We start from the raw sequence: 15,598 nt of genomic DNA, 5'->3' as shown, positions 1-15,598 counted from the left end.
TTCCTCCCGTCGCTCATGCTGTCTTCATATCTCCCCCATACAGAGCAATTTGGAATGACGTGGGGCGTCTTGATAGCAGAGTGAATGCATAACGATGGAGTCAGCGTGGATCAAGCCTTCCAGAGGAGTACTTCTATCACCTTGGTGAACGCGTGCTTCCATGAAGGAACTCCTCATTAAACACACAATATATTTTTAGTGATCCAAACCGCAGCTATATCGCTTCCATCCTCGGCAAGAATAAAAGCAATTTCCTGCTTTTCATACCTGAAATTGAAATGCCAGCAAGATGACATCTGCGTATTGACATCAGAAGAAAAAAACCCAACAACACCAATGATAGCGGGTATGACAAAAACCATATGTGATAAATTAGATTCATATTCTAAAAAGTTATCTTTTTATTTTAGCTGCGAAGAGTGTCAAATTCATATTTTGCATTAATCACAGAGTATCAGGGGCATCACCTTGACATCTTTCATGCATATGTAATTGCTCATCACCTTTTATCAGAAACACTGGAACAACTTTCCCCTTGCAAAGCCTTGCAAAGCAAGTTGCGTGTGTGTGTGTGTGTGTGTGTGTGTGTGTGTGTGTTTGTGTGTGTGTGTCTAAGAGAGAGAGAGTCTGTAGCTGTTAGGGTAACACTACTATTGATCAGGTTTTGTGACATGCTATTACTCCTCCTAAATAACAATTAGAGTGGCAGAAACAAGGGTGAGTGTGAGACCCAGGCAGATAAATTATGCCTTCCTGTTCCAGTTTCTGTACTAAGTTGGTCAAAATATAAAGACCAGAAAACAACAGAGCATTACACTTATTAGTAACTTGACTTGAATTGTATTTTACCATATATTATAGGAGACAATAAGGACGGCTACAAACAACTTCCATGCATTTCAGTTTAGTTCCATGGCCCCTTAAAAAACAGCGTGTCCTATCTGTGGCTCCTTGTTGGATTTCAGATGAATGAATTAATTGCAGTTGCACCAAATTTATCAGTTAGACTCTGATTGTGACCCAAATGTAATATTTTTCATCAAATCCCCTGAAATGTTGTGGTGGGATACATGGTCTCTGGCACAACTGGCTTCAAAGCAACACAGTATGACCATAAAATGACAGTAAATTATCATATAATTGTGGCGTCAGTATTCATTACGGAACGTAATAAATTAGACATAGGAAACGTTTCACTGCACAAAGCAACATCTATTAAATCATTATAATGTCTATATCAGACTTTTTTTTTCTTCTAGAAATAGGCTTTACTGATGCGTAATAGAGGGATCAAAGGAAGGAAAGTGAAAATTCTTATCAATTTCTGTCTTTTTTGAGCCGTCTTCACGCACATTGAACCCGTGACATCTCATTAATCATACGCGCGGTGGAAGGTAACCGTTCCTCACCGCTGTCCGGGCCAGGTTTTGTTACTGCGCCGCTACTTGCGCTGTGGCACTTGGATTGGCTGAAGGCGCAAGGTATCCAGCTCAGACTGCTCCTTCTCCGTGGAGCGAACGCGTCGGCGCGCACTCACTCCCTCCCGGTTTACACGCTCCGCCTGCACGCGAGAAAGGTGCGACAGAAAAACGGGGACCCACTGGAGGACTTGAGGTGAGGGACTAGTCGGAGCATGATTTTGCCATCAAGACGTCGATCCGAATCAGCAGACAAAAGTGAACCTCACAGTAGGAACAGCGGACGGTGACCGCTTTTAACGCAACATCTTTTCCTGTCCTGACGGAGGGCGATGCACCCCGCAATTGTTTAAACTGTTACAATTTTTTCACTGCAAAAAAAAAATAAAAAAAATACAGCGCTGGATATATTTTCTGAAAAGCCATTTTGTGCGCTTGGAGTTTTTAGGGCTCGCATCACAGTCAGTGACATTTGCGCGCGTTCGAGCGCAATTTCTCACCCGGTCGGACTTGCCTCAGAGCGGAGTTTGACTCCTCGTCATGGGGCACCGTGGACGAACCGACAAAGAAGAAGGAAGAGTGCCTGGATCCTCTCCTGAGATGCTGAGCGTGTCCTGGCTTTTGCTGTTTCTCCTGACTAACAACGCAGTGGCTCAAGGTAATTTTCTAATGATCGTCTTGATCGGTGAACCTTTGCTTTAATCTGGGTTAAAGTTCGGAAAACTTTTGAGAGACTTCTGAACAGGAGTAATTACTTGATTTTTTTTCACCACGTTTTAAATGGAAAAAACAAAACAAAAAACTGTGTACGGACCTATTTACGTTACGCTATATAAGAAATTGAGACATAGATCCAAGCTTAACCAAATCAAGAAAGCCCGTAGACGTGTTATTATAATAGTAAGATGATGGCCATCAATGCTTAGCTGGAAAAACACAATTAAAAAAGTGATAAAATCACACAACTTTCGAGAGATTGAGTTCATCTGTTGTGTTTGACTACGATCTCAGTCTCAATCCCGTCTGTTTCTAAAGAAAGAAAGAAAGAAAGAAAGAAACAAACAAAAAAGGCCGTCGATCCCCAGCAGAACCCCAAAGACAACATCAAAAATGGATCGAGCTGAAATTCAGACTGCTGTTCCACATCTCTATAAACTGATAGGCAAAGGTTGTCAATCACAAAAAGATTAAAAAAATAAATAAATTTTTGTATACTGTATCACTCAAAAAAATATGGATTCAATTGTGACTCATGGCGGAGGAGGTGAAATGTAATATGCACAATATTATCCAATGTAATTATTATTACAAATTAGATTTGCTTTGACTCTGGCCCTTTCCATCTGGGTGTTGCACAAAGACTGAAAAGCTTGGAGACAGTGGGGATGTTCATTCATATGCTTTCCCTCTCGTTTAACTCCCAGAATTTAATAATGATAATAAAACAAAACTTTTGGGTCATCTTTTTTTTCTGCAGCTCTTAATATAGAAGATAACTGCTTAAATATTAGATGGTCTTGAGTACCTGTATATTTAGGTCCGTGCATTTGTATTATAATTACTTTGGTTACAGACTGAAGGATATTTTCACTTCACCAAACATATTTTTAACTTCCTGTGTGTCGTCAGCCTTTCCTCCTTTAGAGCAGCGTTGTCTGCTGAAAGATGTTAAATATCACTTACTGTCAGCTGTGGAGAGCACTCAGATAGCGCCACAGCACCTGAAGCTATTTACTTAATCTGCTCTCTCCTGAGTGGGATTGTCTGTCAAACAAAGGCAGCTAGGAGGAACCCATCAGTGTGAAGGTGAACCTCCAGTATGTGTTTGTGCATGTGTTTTAAGTGCCATGGCATGTCTGTGTCCCTGAAATGAAGGTAGGTGGTCCGTCTGCTTTTGGGAGTACACTAATGCAGTATATGATGAAATGCTGGGAGATGACCAGACAGTCAACTGCACATACAACAGCAGATTTTCCACTGTTAGAACATTTTTTTAAGCTAAGGCTTTGCTGCTCATGCAAGAGCAACGCAAACTTAAATTTGAGGTCCGAGTACATACCCAAGGCCAGGTTGGGGGTGTGCGAGAAACCTTATCTAACTGTTCCAGACCTTCATCGCTCTCTCCTACATAGTTAATGAGCAAACGAGCAAGAGGAGGAATGAAAAACAGCACAGGTCTGGTTTCTGAAGGAAGGGTGGGATGACATAATACCCACCCCGAGACCCCGGAGACCCTCGTGTCATTGGTGAGGTGGGAATACGAACAAGGATCTTCTCTGTCCATTAAGAAGTCGATATGCTTGGAGAACATGGTTTAAGACCAATTAATGGTTCTTTGCTATTTTGGGTGGACAGATGAGAGCTACATGTTTCCAAATCACTGGAGAGTCTCTTCTTCCGTGCAAAACTACTGGTGATTAAAGTGGCTCACTTACCCAGGCGTTCCTTCTAACACCATCCCTTTGCTGTGTATCTTACGTGGGAGCCATTCAAACATACAGTATTTCCAACAGTTGTATACCCACAGCATTTCATCTCACTTTTGCAGTTCATTGTTTAAACTCCTGCGTTTGCCTTTGAGAGGGTTCTCATTCCGTCCACAGGCAGGAGTGAGCCCTGGGAGATGAGAGCGCTCATTAACCTGCTGAACTCTCCACAAAGGAGACAGGTTGAGACAGATATAAGCTTGGAGATGCCAGAGAGGCAGCTGAGAACTCTCTGACAGCAGCCTGATTGGAGAACCCTCAGCCAGGAAGGATATACTGCTGATATTCCCAGGACAGTGATAGTGTGGTGTCCATATCTGTGTGCAAATTGTTTTAATAGCTGACTGAGATCATCAAAAAAATCCTCCTGTTAATATGCGGAAAAGCTCAACTAGGTTCTTTCGGTGTTAGTGGTGAACCCTTAATAATATTTCTTTAGAGTGGAACAGACTGATATTAGAAGGCTAAAGCTGCTTTATCAGTTCCATCTATTCCATCTTCATCTATTTAAGAGTTTTTAAATCTTCAGCAAACTGAAACGTGGCTGAAGGATCAGAGATTCTCTACACCATGTTAGAATCTGGACTCTAAAGCTTCCTATTTTGAATGTAGGAGACAGAGAAAAGTTATTCAAAAGTATTTCCATGGTTGATTTCTGTTTTCTTTTCATGGCTGAAGTATAATAGCCCTTAACACTGACATGTATACACAGTCTCTGTCTTAGGCTGTGGATAGTTTAGACGTTAAGTACAACCCAGGGCGCTGGCCTTCCTGGGATTAGTTCAGTTTTTCCACAATGCCGCTCTGTTTCTGCTTCTGTCTCTGCCATTTCTCTACTTTGTCCTCTGAGGATTTTTTTCAAAAAAGAAAATTTAACGGCTCTTTATTACACGCGGCTTCTAAAACACTGTGATTCACGGTGCGGTGAGAAGTTGCTATTTTTCGGATGTGACCCCTTCGGGCTGAACTGAGCGCAGCTTTGAGAACACAGGTAAAACTGAATGTTATTTCTATCCCTATTACTCCTACAAGCTTCCCTGTGGCCTGACAAGCGGCTCCTTGGGGGGCACTAACATTACAGTTGTAGCGGTCATTCAATGCGCGGGGTCTGTGTGCTCAATGAGGGCATTGTGTGGAAGAAGCAGTACTCATGCATTACCTCCCGTTGCAGATTTCTGCCAGCACCCATAAGTGGACAATATGGCACAGTTACAGTCAAGCGGTTTTATGTAATTTAGGGAAATTAAGATTCAATAACACACTCCCCTTGGAGCAGGTGAAGGAAGAGGGCAAAGTAAACAGAGTGTGTGTTATAATCTGACAGTGCTGAAAGGGGTCAGAGGTGCATGGTGCTTCGGAGCTGAGCCACTGACAGTGTGGCACGAGTGATAATTACTGTTAAAGTGGCTGCTGACTGTGCATCTCTGCTCCACTTGTTGTAATGTACGTTTGTTATGGAGGAAGAACAAATATACTGTACATGCTGTTATTTTGGGCCTGCAGACTCCTTTACAATTGTCCTGGAGGATATCTTTTAGTGTGTTGATGGAGGGTACTTCAGAAATTCTTCTCCAGCAGCCTCAAGTAATATTATTTTGTATTATTAGTACTTTTTTGCTCTTGTATTTTTGTAACGGTTGTAATGCCGTTCAGGCTTTCCCCATACCCTTAGAAAAAAAAAATTCTTCTATTACATTTGAGTCTCATTCAACCAAGACAATCAACTGTTAACACAGCTTCATCTAATCAGTCATTACAACTTAAATTTGTAATTTTTGCTAACAAAATATGAGTTCCTACATTTATTATGAATAATAGAAAAGCAGAAACTAACTTCAAAATCAACATGGTTTTTGATGTTTGGAAGTTTGCTCCCAGTGCCTGTATGGGTATTTTTCCTGAGGCAGTCCTAGCATCTCGTCTGTCTAGGACCAGCCTGTTAGAAATTATCTTTACTGCTGTAAAGAAAATCCTTTTAGTTCCCCTCACCAGTTTTCTGCTTCTTCTCATTGTTGTTTGTTCCTGTCATCTTCTTGGCATTGAAACTTGAGCTTTGCAAAATCAACTTGACTGCTATGAAGTGTAACAATGATTTCAGATTCCAGTGTCATCTCTTGTCACCTCCTTTCCTTCCAGATAGGTAGGCAGGAAAAGAGGTGCCAATGTTGAAGTGAGTGTGGAGAGGGTGAACTCAAGGACGCAAAAAGAGGCAAGCGGGACAGAAAGATTAGTGGTGAGGAGTGGAGGAGAGAAGGGTGAAAGGCAGATATGAAGAGAGGACAGGAGCGGACATGGGAGGAGAGGAGAGTTTGTCATTAATCACCCTGTGTGACACTCAACTACAGGGGAGCTTCAGCATTCAACATTCACTTCTATTAGCAGTCCATTAGCAGAGCTCGGCACAAGTTGCAACACTTGACGGGCAGGCCTGTGCCAGAATGGCTGACCTGTGTCTCCACAATATATATTGCACAACCTAGATTGTGTGTGTGTGTGAGTTAAGAGCAGGGTAATTCAAATTGCGCCGCAGGTCATGTATTATTATGACATATTGCACCAAGTTTGGCTTTTTAGGCTTTGGACAGCAAAATGAAAATAATTGTATAAAAGGTCCTGCTTTCAGTTATGCTCCCGGATGAGATGGAGGGATAATGAGTGTGAAGATGATGATGGTATTGGTGGTGACCTGATTCTCCACCTGTGATATCTCCTCTGCCAGAAAATGGCTCTTCAATGTTGAGATGGCTGATGCATTAGAGGCCCGGTCATTTCTCATTCAGTGGCTTGTTGGCCTCTTACAAGCCAAGAGCTCTGTGATTACAGGATCCCAGCCAAAGGGGAAGGGGGTGTGGACCACTGTCCCTGCTCTTGATCTACACTCCATTTATGATTAGAGATCAGAGCTGACAGTCAGGAAATCAAGCGGGTGGGGGGAGGTGGGGAGGTGGTTGGGAAGGAGGGCAGAGCCAAAGGGGTTGGGGGGGCAGAGAGAGAGAAGTGATTACGAGTTAAGTGGCCCTACTCATACAGCAGGGCTGACGGAGCACATCATAAGTGAGTTTAAAAACATACTCCATTCCTGCCCTTTAATTAGGCTTCATGGCATTTTTGGGTTCCAAACTGGAACGCAGTCAAGGACGTGTAATTACAAATGCAGGTAAACATCAGTGTGAGCAACTAAAACAGTGGATGAAAAGAACTTTAATCTTAATAGATAGGACTGCATTTTTGTTTTGCATCCACTCACAGTGATAGAAATCACCCATAGCTGTGTGTTATATGTACAGTAGTTGTGTGATAATCGCCTACATCTCACCATAATATCAAGCTGATGCAATCATCCGCGGACACGGCAATAACCCAAATGTCCTGTACTGTTGCCATACATGTTATTCTGCTTAGCAAAGATGATTACAACACAAAATAGGCCGAGTTTGGGGGATTTGGGAGGGGAATGCTGGTGCTCTTATGTATGCACATCCTATAAAAAGCTCAAAGTGCTGATGATCAGTAAAAGGCCAAGTCAGTGGGATTGCTGTTATTTCCCCAATGTCCTCTAACAGTGTTCCCCGCAGTCTCAGTTCCCCGGCCCAGCATGGAGCGCAGAACAGCTTTGGTAGCGACTACATAGCGAGCACAGTCCTAACATGGCACAGGGAGATGAGAGCAGCTCTGACTGTGGGCCAAAAATTCAAGCCAAACATGCCCTGCATGCAGGTGTGAGATAATCCTGGCTTAGCTCAGTTGTTGCATGTCTATGGGGACAAGAAGCAGCTCTGCAAGTGAGGGGAAATACACCTTTAAATTCTTCCAAAAACTGAGGGAAATGTGCCGTCTTGGCAAGAGTTAGATGAGGAGGGAGATACCATTTTTCAATTCTGTGAACTACAGGAGATACAGTCAGCAGGGCATTATTTAGCAGGAAGGCTGGAAACAGGAGGGCATCGTTATATTGGTTTTGTCCAGTGGTAGAAAAAAAAGCCTTATTAGTGAGCATTAGATATACTATTAGGTGGATTTAGTATCTCCAGAGTAATATTCCTCTGAATTTCATATGTAATTGTATGAAAAATTGGTTCTCATTATTTCAACTGGAGCTACAGCTACTAGAATTCTTTTGAAATTAAATTAATATCAGATTCAAATCACTCCAAACTGTACACAGAGGCATGCCAGTGGCATCAACGGATTTAGAGATTCATTGTAATGAAGACGCAGCCATTTCGATTGCTGATTGGATGAAATTAATGTTGTCATCAAGGTGCCCTTTTTGGTCTCTGTGCGACCTTTGATGCGACAGCCGGGCTGTGAGCTCGGGCCTCTGGAGAACATCCTGTGTGCCGCTGAGGTGGTAATGAGTGAGGTGATGTCAGCAGTGACTCATAACACCTGAGCCACAGTAACAACGTGGATGCTCTGGCAGTCACCTGAATTTTCACGTCTCCATGGAAATACAGCCCACTCTCCAGAATGGAAATATAGCTGCTATCTTTTCCTCCGTGCTGACTCTGATTGACAAAACTAAACCCTTAATCCTGGCTCTGCCCTGTCTTGTGCACAGAGCCGGAGCCTCACGAGTGGAATGAGGCTAAAGCAAATATATAAAAGCCTCGCTGAAGAATAGAAACTGTATTTATCTGTCATTTGCCAAGCTGGCGTATATTTTTTTCGGGTGGATTTGTCCGTGAACGTTGTTTTTTTTTTCTACCTGCCATCTGAAACCCTGGCATCGTTTTTGGTTCTGAAATCCGTCACATCTTTGCTTTGTGACAAGGGGTGGTGGTTTCCAGACGCTGCGCTAATGTCTGGTTTGGGGAGGGTTGTGGTCTATGTATGTCAGCAGAATAGAGGGAGGGGTGAGAGAGGGTGGGGGCAGGTATGGGACCACTGGTCCTGGGTGAAACATGAGAACAGGAGACCCATGCTCCCCATTTCCTGTCTCCACTTTATCAGCATCTTGCGCTCTGTTATTTCTGCTCTCTTAAAGCATCCGATGAAAGCCTTACCACAGATAAATGTTTGTGCCTCCTTGTTTTTTTATGGGCCTCAAATGAGGGACTTTATTCACCACCCCCTTTCTTCACCCCCCCCCCACTTTTTTTTTTCTCCATTCCTGTGTCTGCTTTGTGATGCCACAAGAGAAGTTACAGCCTCTGGTTTACATTACAGTTTCTTAGAGATGGGCTTTAGACACATAAAAGGACAATGCTTGTACTTGTTCTTCTGAAAGAATACATTTTTATAAGACATTAAGGAAAGGGTGTAAGGAAAGAATGAATTACTGGACCGTGCCACAGTAGTGTGTGCTTTGTGAGAAGTCATTATTTCCACCTATAAATTCATTCAGGTTTAATGAGATGTGCTTTTGAAATGAAATTCATAGTTGTGTCCTTCACCCCCTCTAAACTCCTACAATATTTTTCATTCCTAATTCATATAATTTAGTGGGTTTTCTAAGCTTTTGGTCTGAGGTGTGTGTGTGTCTCTGTGTGTGTGTGTGTATGGACATGTTGTTTATCTGCATATGCTGAAAAATGTGTATATACGCGTGTGTGTACGTGTTTATTCAATAATAACAGTCAGAGAAAGTCTGTTTCAGATAAATCTGTGTGAATAACAGACCATTCATCCCCAGGAAATCAATCTTTCTCATAATTCCCCTCATTTTTCTTCCATCTGTTATCTACTGAGCTGCCAAACAGACTTTTAAAAAGACCAGACCATTACCAGAGGGCAGAATTAAACGTGTGTCGGAATGCCAGCCTGTAAATTTGTTGTTTTTACCGAGTTAAATGAGGTGCTAAATTAAAGCTTCACAATTGGTATGCTCTGTATGAGCAGATCCCACCTTCCACTGTCCTTGTACTCCTGTTGACGTAGAAGATAGGAATTAATAGCCAGGGATTTTTAACAAATGATGCCGTCGAAATCCTGTTTAACTGTTGAATGTATGTGATGGATGGCACCATCTCCAAAAATCTTTCCTTTCCATGATCATACCTGAAAACAAAAGACTGTGGGAGCCGGATCCCGCCTTTGCCTGACTCCCAACGTTCCAACACCCTACTGTGTGACCTCTTTTCTTCGTTTTGGGCTCAGTTATTATGAGTCCTGTAATGGCTCACCACTCCAGATTGCTTTTGGGTGTCAGCACTTTCCTGTGTTTGTACAGTGTGTGTTTGTGAGCATGTGTGTGTGTGTCATATCTCCATGATCAGTCCCTAGTGACCCAAGTACTGGCAGACAGTGTTTAACTAGGCCAAGTTCAATGGCTCTCATTTAAATGGAGCCCAGACAGAAGCCCCACGGTGAAGGGTTACTTTATGACTCAAGCATGTAAACCACATTGTTGCAACTGCTTCAGTTCTTGCTTACCAGATAAGGTTAAAGCCTGTTGTGCACTTCCTCTTCTTTTTGAATTTGTCAGAGAACCAAAAGGCTCAGGCAATGAAAAAAATCTGCCCAATTATACCAAATTATACCAAATTATAGGGTTCCACATGCAGAAAATGGATGTGTTGTCTCTGATTAGAGTGCGTTCTTCAGTTAATGAGAACTATGGAGATGAGGTTGATTATGACAGAATGTAGCGTGTGCAGCCCTTAAAGTTCACTGCTGTAAATGTCAGAATTATTAATAAGCTCCCAGTGTCAGTCTCCATGGGCCCTACGCCGTGTTCTGACATAAAAGGATTGAAGTAAGTCAATAGGTGGGATCAAATTCACAACATTTCTGTATTACAATCATCACTGACTGAAAGAGTACGCTTGGAATCATGGGAAGCAATGTAATATGACATCATCTAGTTGTGTGAGGTAGTGGCGAGCTTCTAGTTTTGCTATTACCCCTTTCAAGGACCTCACCAAGCAGTCTGCAGCAGGTGAATAATGGATGTTGTTGTGATGATGGCACTGAAATGCAGAGAGATAAAACAAATGCAGGAATTTCTCTAAACAAGGTCAAATGTCTGAGCTGGCTCTACTTTGTACACAGATGAGCATCTCCTCCTGAGTAGTCACAACTCTTTGTTTGTTGTTAAACATCCACAGGTTCCCAATGTGATCAGTCATAGAACAAGAAACGTTGCTACCCCCCTTTTTCGCTGGCATGAAAACTCTGAACAGACCTCCATGAGTTGCATTTAGGGCAGGAAAACCTACGATATTCCCAGAACGAAGCATCAGTTTCTGTATTTGCAGAAATGTAACCCACTGGGATCGCACAGATCTGCCGATTGGGAGTATTGCTCACTGAAAGATTATCTGGCCCTCCTCTGCCCAAAAGTTAAGTCGATGGAAAAACTCGATCTCCGTTTGGAAAAAAAAATGACCGAGCTTAGCGAGATGACAGGCTTGTTTCTCTAATTCCAGATCTCTATAAACTATGACCCCGTATAGTACACCAGCTGCACTGGAGTCAGCACAGCAACTGTAAACTGATACACCATAATGGCTTGCTTCAGATATGCTGGAGCATGTGCAGCGGAAACCGTTAATTCAGTGGTGACACCATGCAAAGGGGTTCCCATGGCTTTCAGGCTGACGTGAGGTAAGCTGATCCGTCAGGTAGATGCAGCGGGGGGTATGCTGGAAAAGACGGGAAGGGTAAATGGGGAGTAGCAAATCATCCGTCCTGATGAGGTTCCTTCAGCAGCTTCTTTTCTACTGCATCCCCCCCCCCCCCGCATTCAGAAAGCTGCACATTACTAAATGATGGTATTTTTCTTTTACAAGTCTGCAAAATCTCAATCACATGTTTTCACTGCTTTTCCTCCCTGCCAAATGTTTTATTTAGCTGTCTGCTAAACATAATTCGCCAATAGAAGCGATGTTGTCGGCCAAAGGAAGAGCCGGAGAAAATACGGAGGTGGAGACGAGGAATAGAAGGACGCAGCGTTGCTTCTTCTAGGCTGCATGGCTTTTTACCCACAGGATGAATAGCCTCTGAGCACATTAACCCACAGCTATTCTGGTTTGCTTTGTGTGGCTTTGTGTTCGTGGAAAAGAGGCAGAGATCGGGTTAACTAACGCAATGTTGAACAAACCAACATGTTGTAAGGATCAAGCAGCTTTGGGAATTACCAACTTGCATATATGCATATTTCAGGCTCCGATTTCTTGGGGAATTTAATGGGGTAATCTGAACCGCATTGCATTGCTTTTATCTGGAACACAAGATACCAGCACAACCTGGTTTTGCTTCAGAGCAGTCGGATGTTTCCATGTTGGGGACAATGGCATGAGAAGAGTCTGTGCTGTTGATTCCATTTTTGTTCTTTTAGTTTGTTTTAATAAGAACCTGACTGACATAGTTAACCGTCTCAGGAATCTCAACTGGGCCCGTCAAATCCAAGGAGTGTTGGCGGTCACAGTTAACACGACACTCTGTCTGAAGTAAGTGGTCATGGAGTCAAATGGATTGGTCAAAGCAGTGCCGACACACAGGAACCTAACGAGGCCGGGACGAGTGGGAGGGCAAAAGTGATCAGGTCTTTGATGGATGTGTCTCAAATACGGGATGTCACTGTCAAACATCTATCAGCGGTTAAAGGTTTTCTCTACTCAGTCTGTCACATCCAACTCTGCTGCTCATTTCTAATCTTCTTTCCTTTTGGCTCCCTCACTTATCCTGTCAGAAAAAAAGCTGGTTCAAATGGAAAAATATCCTCTATGAGCCAACAAAGACAGTTTTTGTAAAGGCGCACAAAGTTATTTGTTACTGAGTGCCCCCCCTGTTACGCACAGACAATTTGTGTCCTGCGTCCGGGTGGTCTCTGGGTAGTGAAGTCGACATTTTAATTCAATCTGCTTCAAACAGAAATAATGCTCTCCCCCTTCTAAAACTCGCCCATCTCATTTCATTGATGCGATTACGAGCTGAGCTGCGTAGGCCATCTTGTTGTGATTTGATGTGTTTACATGGGAGGGAGGTGTTTTCTGTGGAAACTGTGCAGCCCCCTCTTCCTCCTATTGCCCATTTAGCTACTGGAGAAAAGGAGCTGCTGTGAGATTTAATTTATTTATCATCTCTTGAAGACAGTTATGATGATTCTCTAACAAGCATTACAGCCGAGTCTTCCTGGTTCTATTCCTTTGAGATTAGTGGCTCCAGCACGAGAGACAAACAGCAACAACATCTCTGCATAGTCACAAGGACGCAGATGAATGCATGTGAGGAGGGATCTATAGCATCTGCTCTCCAGCAGGAACTGAAATAAAGAGTGTATTTAGAGAGCTTTTGTTGCTCTTTTTCTTTGTTTTCTACGTTTTTGGGATGCTTTTCTAAATAATAGAAATCTACGGCATTGTATGCAGGTTTGATATATGCTGTGGAAAAAATTCCAAACTTGGCCTTCAAAAGACTTAAAATAAATTGTAATGCAGTAATTTATGTAATATAATATTACTCCATTGAAGTCTAGAAATAAAATATAGTTTAATATGTCAAAGATGTTTTAAAATTATAGCAAAATAATCCACACATGTAAGAGGAAATTACTAAGGATCAGTGCATTTTTTTTCAAAATTTTTATTTCTTTAGGATAAATGGATTACATTTCTTATTTCCAAAAAGGCTCTTTTGTGTAGGCCAATGCCATTCATAAAAAGGGGAACAGGGTAAGTAGTTTTTGAGTGATTGCATCCACAATCAGTCTCTTGAATTGCACAAGACTTTTCAAAAGAGGGAAATTGAATCATTTGTTTTCCATTTTATATTTTTAAGTACCCGTCCGCCTCTGACTTTGTATCGTCCTGTAACTGCCGCATTCAAGTGATAACATCGGCTGACTAATTTTACTGATGGTCACATCGCCTTTTCGGTCCCCAGCACTCTGTTTTATTGGTGTACCGTTATGCACAGTGTTTTGACCATTGTTTACTCCACAACATGCCACTTGTTATCTTCAGCAGCAAATGGAAACGTCTTTACCAATCTCATCTGTGTTTTGTCTACTTCCTGTTTTCCACTGGATATGCAGCCATTTAGTGCAAGGGTCAGGCTTGTAATTGACAGCCACCACTAAACAAATCTGCTTGGCTCGGCGGTAGACCAACCCCACCTCCCGTCCCCTCCCGCTACTCTAATCTAACTAATGCACCCGTGTGTGTGCTGGAAAGTGAATTAAGCATAGAAAACTCAATACCTGATCCATATGGCAGGGATGCCTGTGTGCACATTAGCAGTTTCTCTGCAGCCTCTATAATTGTATTACACAAGTTGGCTGCTCTAACGATCAGGCCTTACACACACTTACACACTTATACACACTCTCCCTGTTGTCGTTAATCGCTGCTTTCGCTGGCCCCCGGAGGCGTGCGGAAGGCCACGAGCAGAGCGATGGAGAAGGACGAGGAGGAGAGGAGCACAGCTCTCCCTCAAGGCTGACATGAAATGAAATCATCATCCGTGTCTGTGTTTGTGCCTCTGCATGAGAGCCCTCCAACTGGAATACTGAGCTGCATCTTTTGTTTTCAGACTTCTGTTGTCACACTCCCAGTGTTCCTCTTGGCCTTTTAATTAGCGCCTTTTTGAGGCCTCCTGCTGAGAGGCCCTGGTGGTGTCTCTTTTTTTTTTTTTTTGCATATCTCCACGCCTGCTTTCTGCGTACTTTAAACAGCCGCCGCCTCTCCACGGTGTGATAAGATGAGTTTACACTCTCCTCCTGCTCACTGGTCTCACCTCTGACCCATGGAGACCTTTTCAAGGTTAGAAAAATGTTTGCGATGATTTCAGAGTAAATAGAAGATAACAGATGGTAATACAACAGATGTAAATGTGAGGAACAATGGATTTGATCACATGACAATTTTCCTCAAATACTTTTTTTCTGTATTGGAGTCTTTATCCCTCAAGGCTCAGGGAGGAGGAGGAGGAGGTGGAGCAGCAGGAGCAGAACGAAGGGCCTGAGAGGGGCATTGAAGTGCCTGTTGTTTTGATTTGCTGTATGTTGCTATGCAGGCAACCATTTGCTGTGGCCTCACTAATGGAGACTTCAGTTTGAATCCAGGGAGAGGCTCTTTAAAATTTTATTCCTCCTAACAGGCTGATTTATAATGATGAGCCCCAGACTCTTTCCACCGCAACAGGACATCACAAAGAACCCAGGGAAGTGAGGGAACTATACATAGCGAGACTGTGAAGGGATGCTCCACAGGCATGGGAGAATCCGCTAGATGGATGGTGAAGAATGACCTCCGTGCATAACTCAGCTCAAGGCTGACATTATATAGATGTACGGTGTTCTATGAAAGACCTCCTTGACCTCGGAATCATTGCTGAGGTCAGCCTTCAATATTCCCACCTCCGAGTGTCCAGAGATACCCTAACTTGTCAGATGAAACCCCTCGATCCTCCGCCTGAAGACGGGACTAGTTTGTGTGCGTGTGTGAAAGTCCCTGAGGGAGGATTCGTCACAGAAGAGGTCATCAGATATGCCGTTGCTTGAGTTCACCTCCATGTGCGTGCAGGCTCACATTTGTTTGCGTGTGTGTCTTTGTGTTTGTTGGTGTGTGTGTGTGTGTGTGTGTGTGTGTGTGTGTGTGTGTGCACATAACAGAAGAGGAAGAGGGAAGAGATTGGATGAGCAGCTTTATCATGCTTATCTGAAAGGTCACTCCGTCATTGTCAGACAGCACTCTCCGGGAACCTTCTTGCGGTCACCGTGAGGCAAACTGATCTCAAAGGGACGGAAAA

The 15,598-nt window shown here is 43.0% G+C and overlaps 1 protein-coding gene across 2 annotated transcripts in view; it reads left to right on the top strand.

The window, feature by feature from the left end:
* Nucleotides 1-1,500: 1,500 nt before the first annotated feature.
* Nucleotides 1,501-15,598, top strand: part of unc5cb (unc-5 netrin receptor Cb) — a 106,749-nt gene continuing 92,651 nt past the window's right edge. For both annotated transcript variants that reach the window (XM_068335397.1, XM_068335396.1), the window contains exon 1: nt 1,501-2,076. In XM_068335397.1, coding sequence (XP_068191498.1) covers nt 1,959-2,076 — 118 coding nt within the window. In that variant the 5' untranslated portion in view covers nt 1,501-1,958. The remainder of the gene's footprint in view (nt 2,077-15,598) is intronic.

This window comes from Antennarius striatus, chromosome 15 (genome assembly GCF_040054535.1).
Source record: "Antennarius striatus isolate MH-2024 chromosome 15, ASM4005453v1, whole genome shotgun sequence".
Classification (NCBI taxonomy): Eukaryota; Metazoa; Chordata; class Actinopteri; order Lophiiformes; family Antennariidae; genus Antennarius; species Antennarius striatus.
This window is presented reverse-complemented; position numbering and strand designations above follow the sequence as displayed.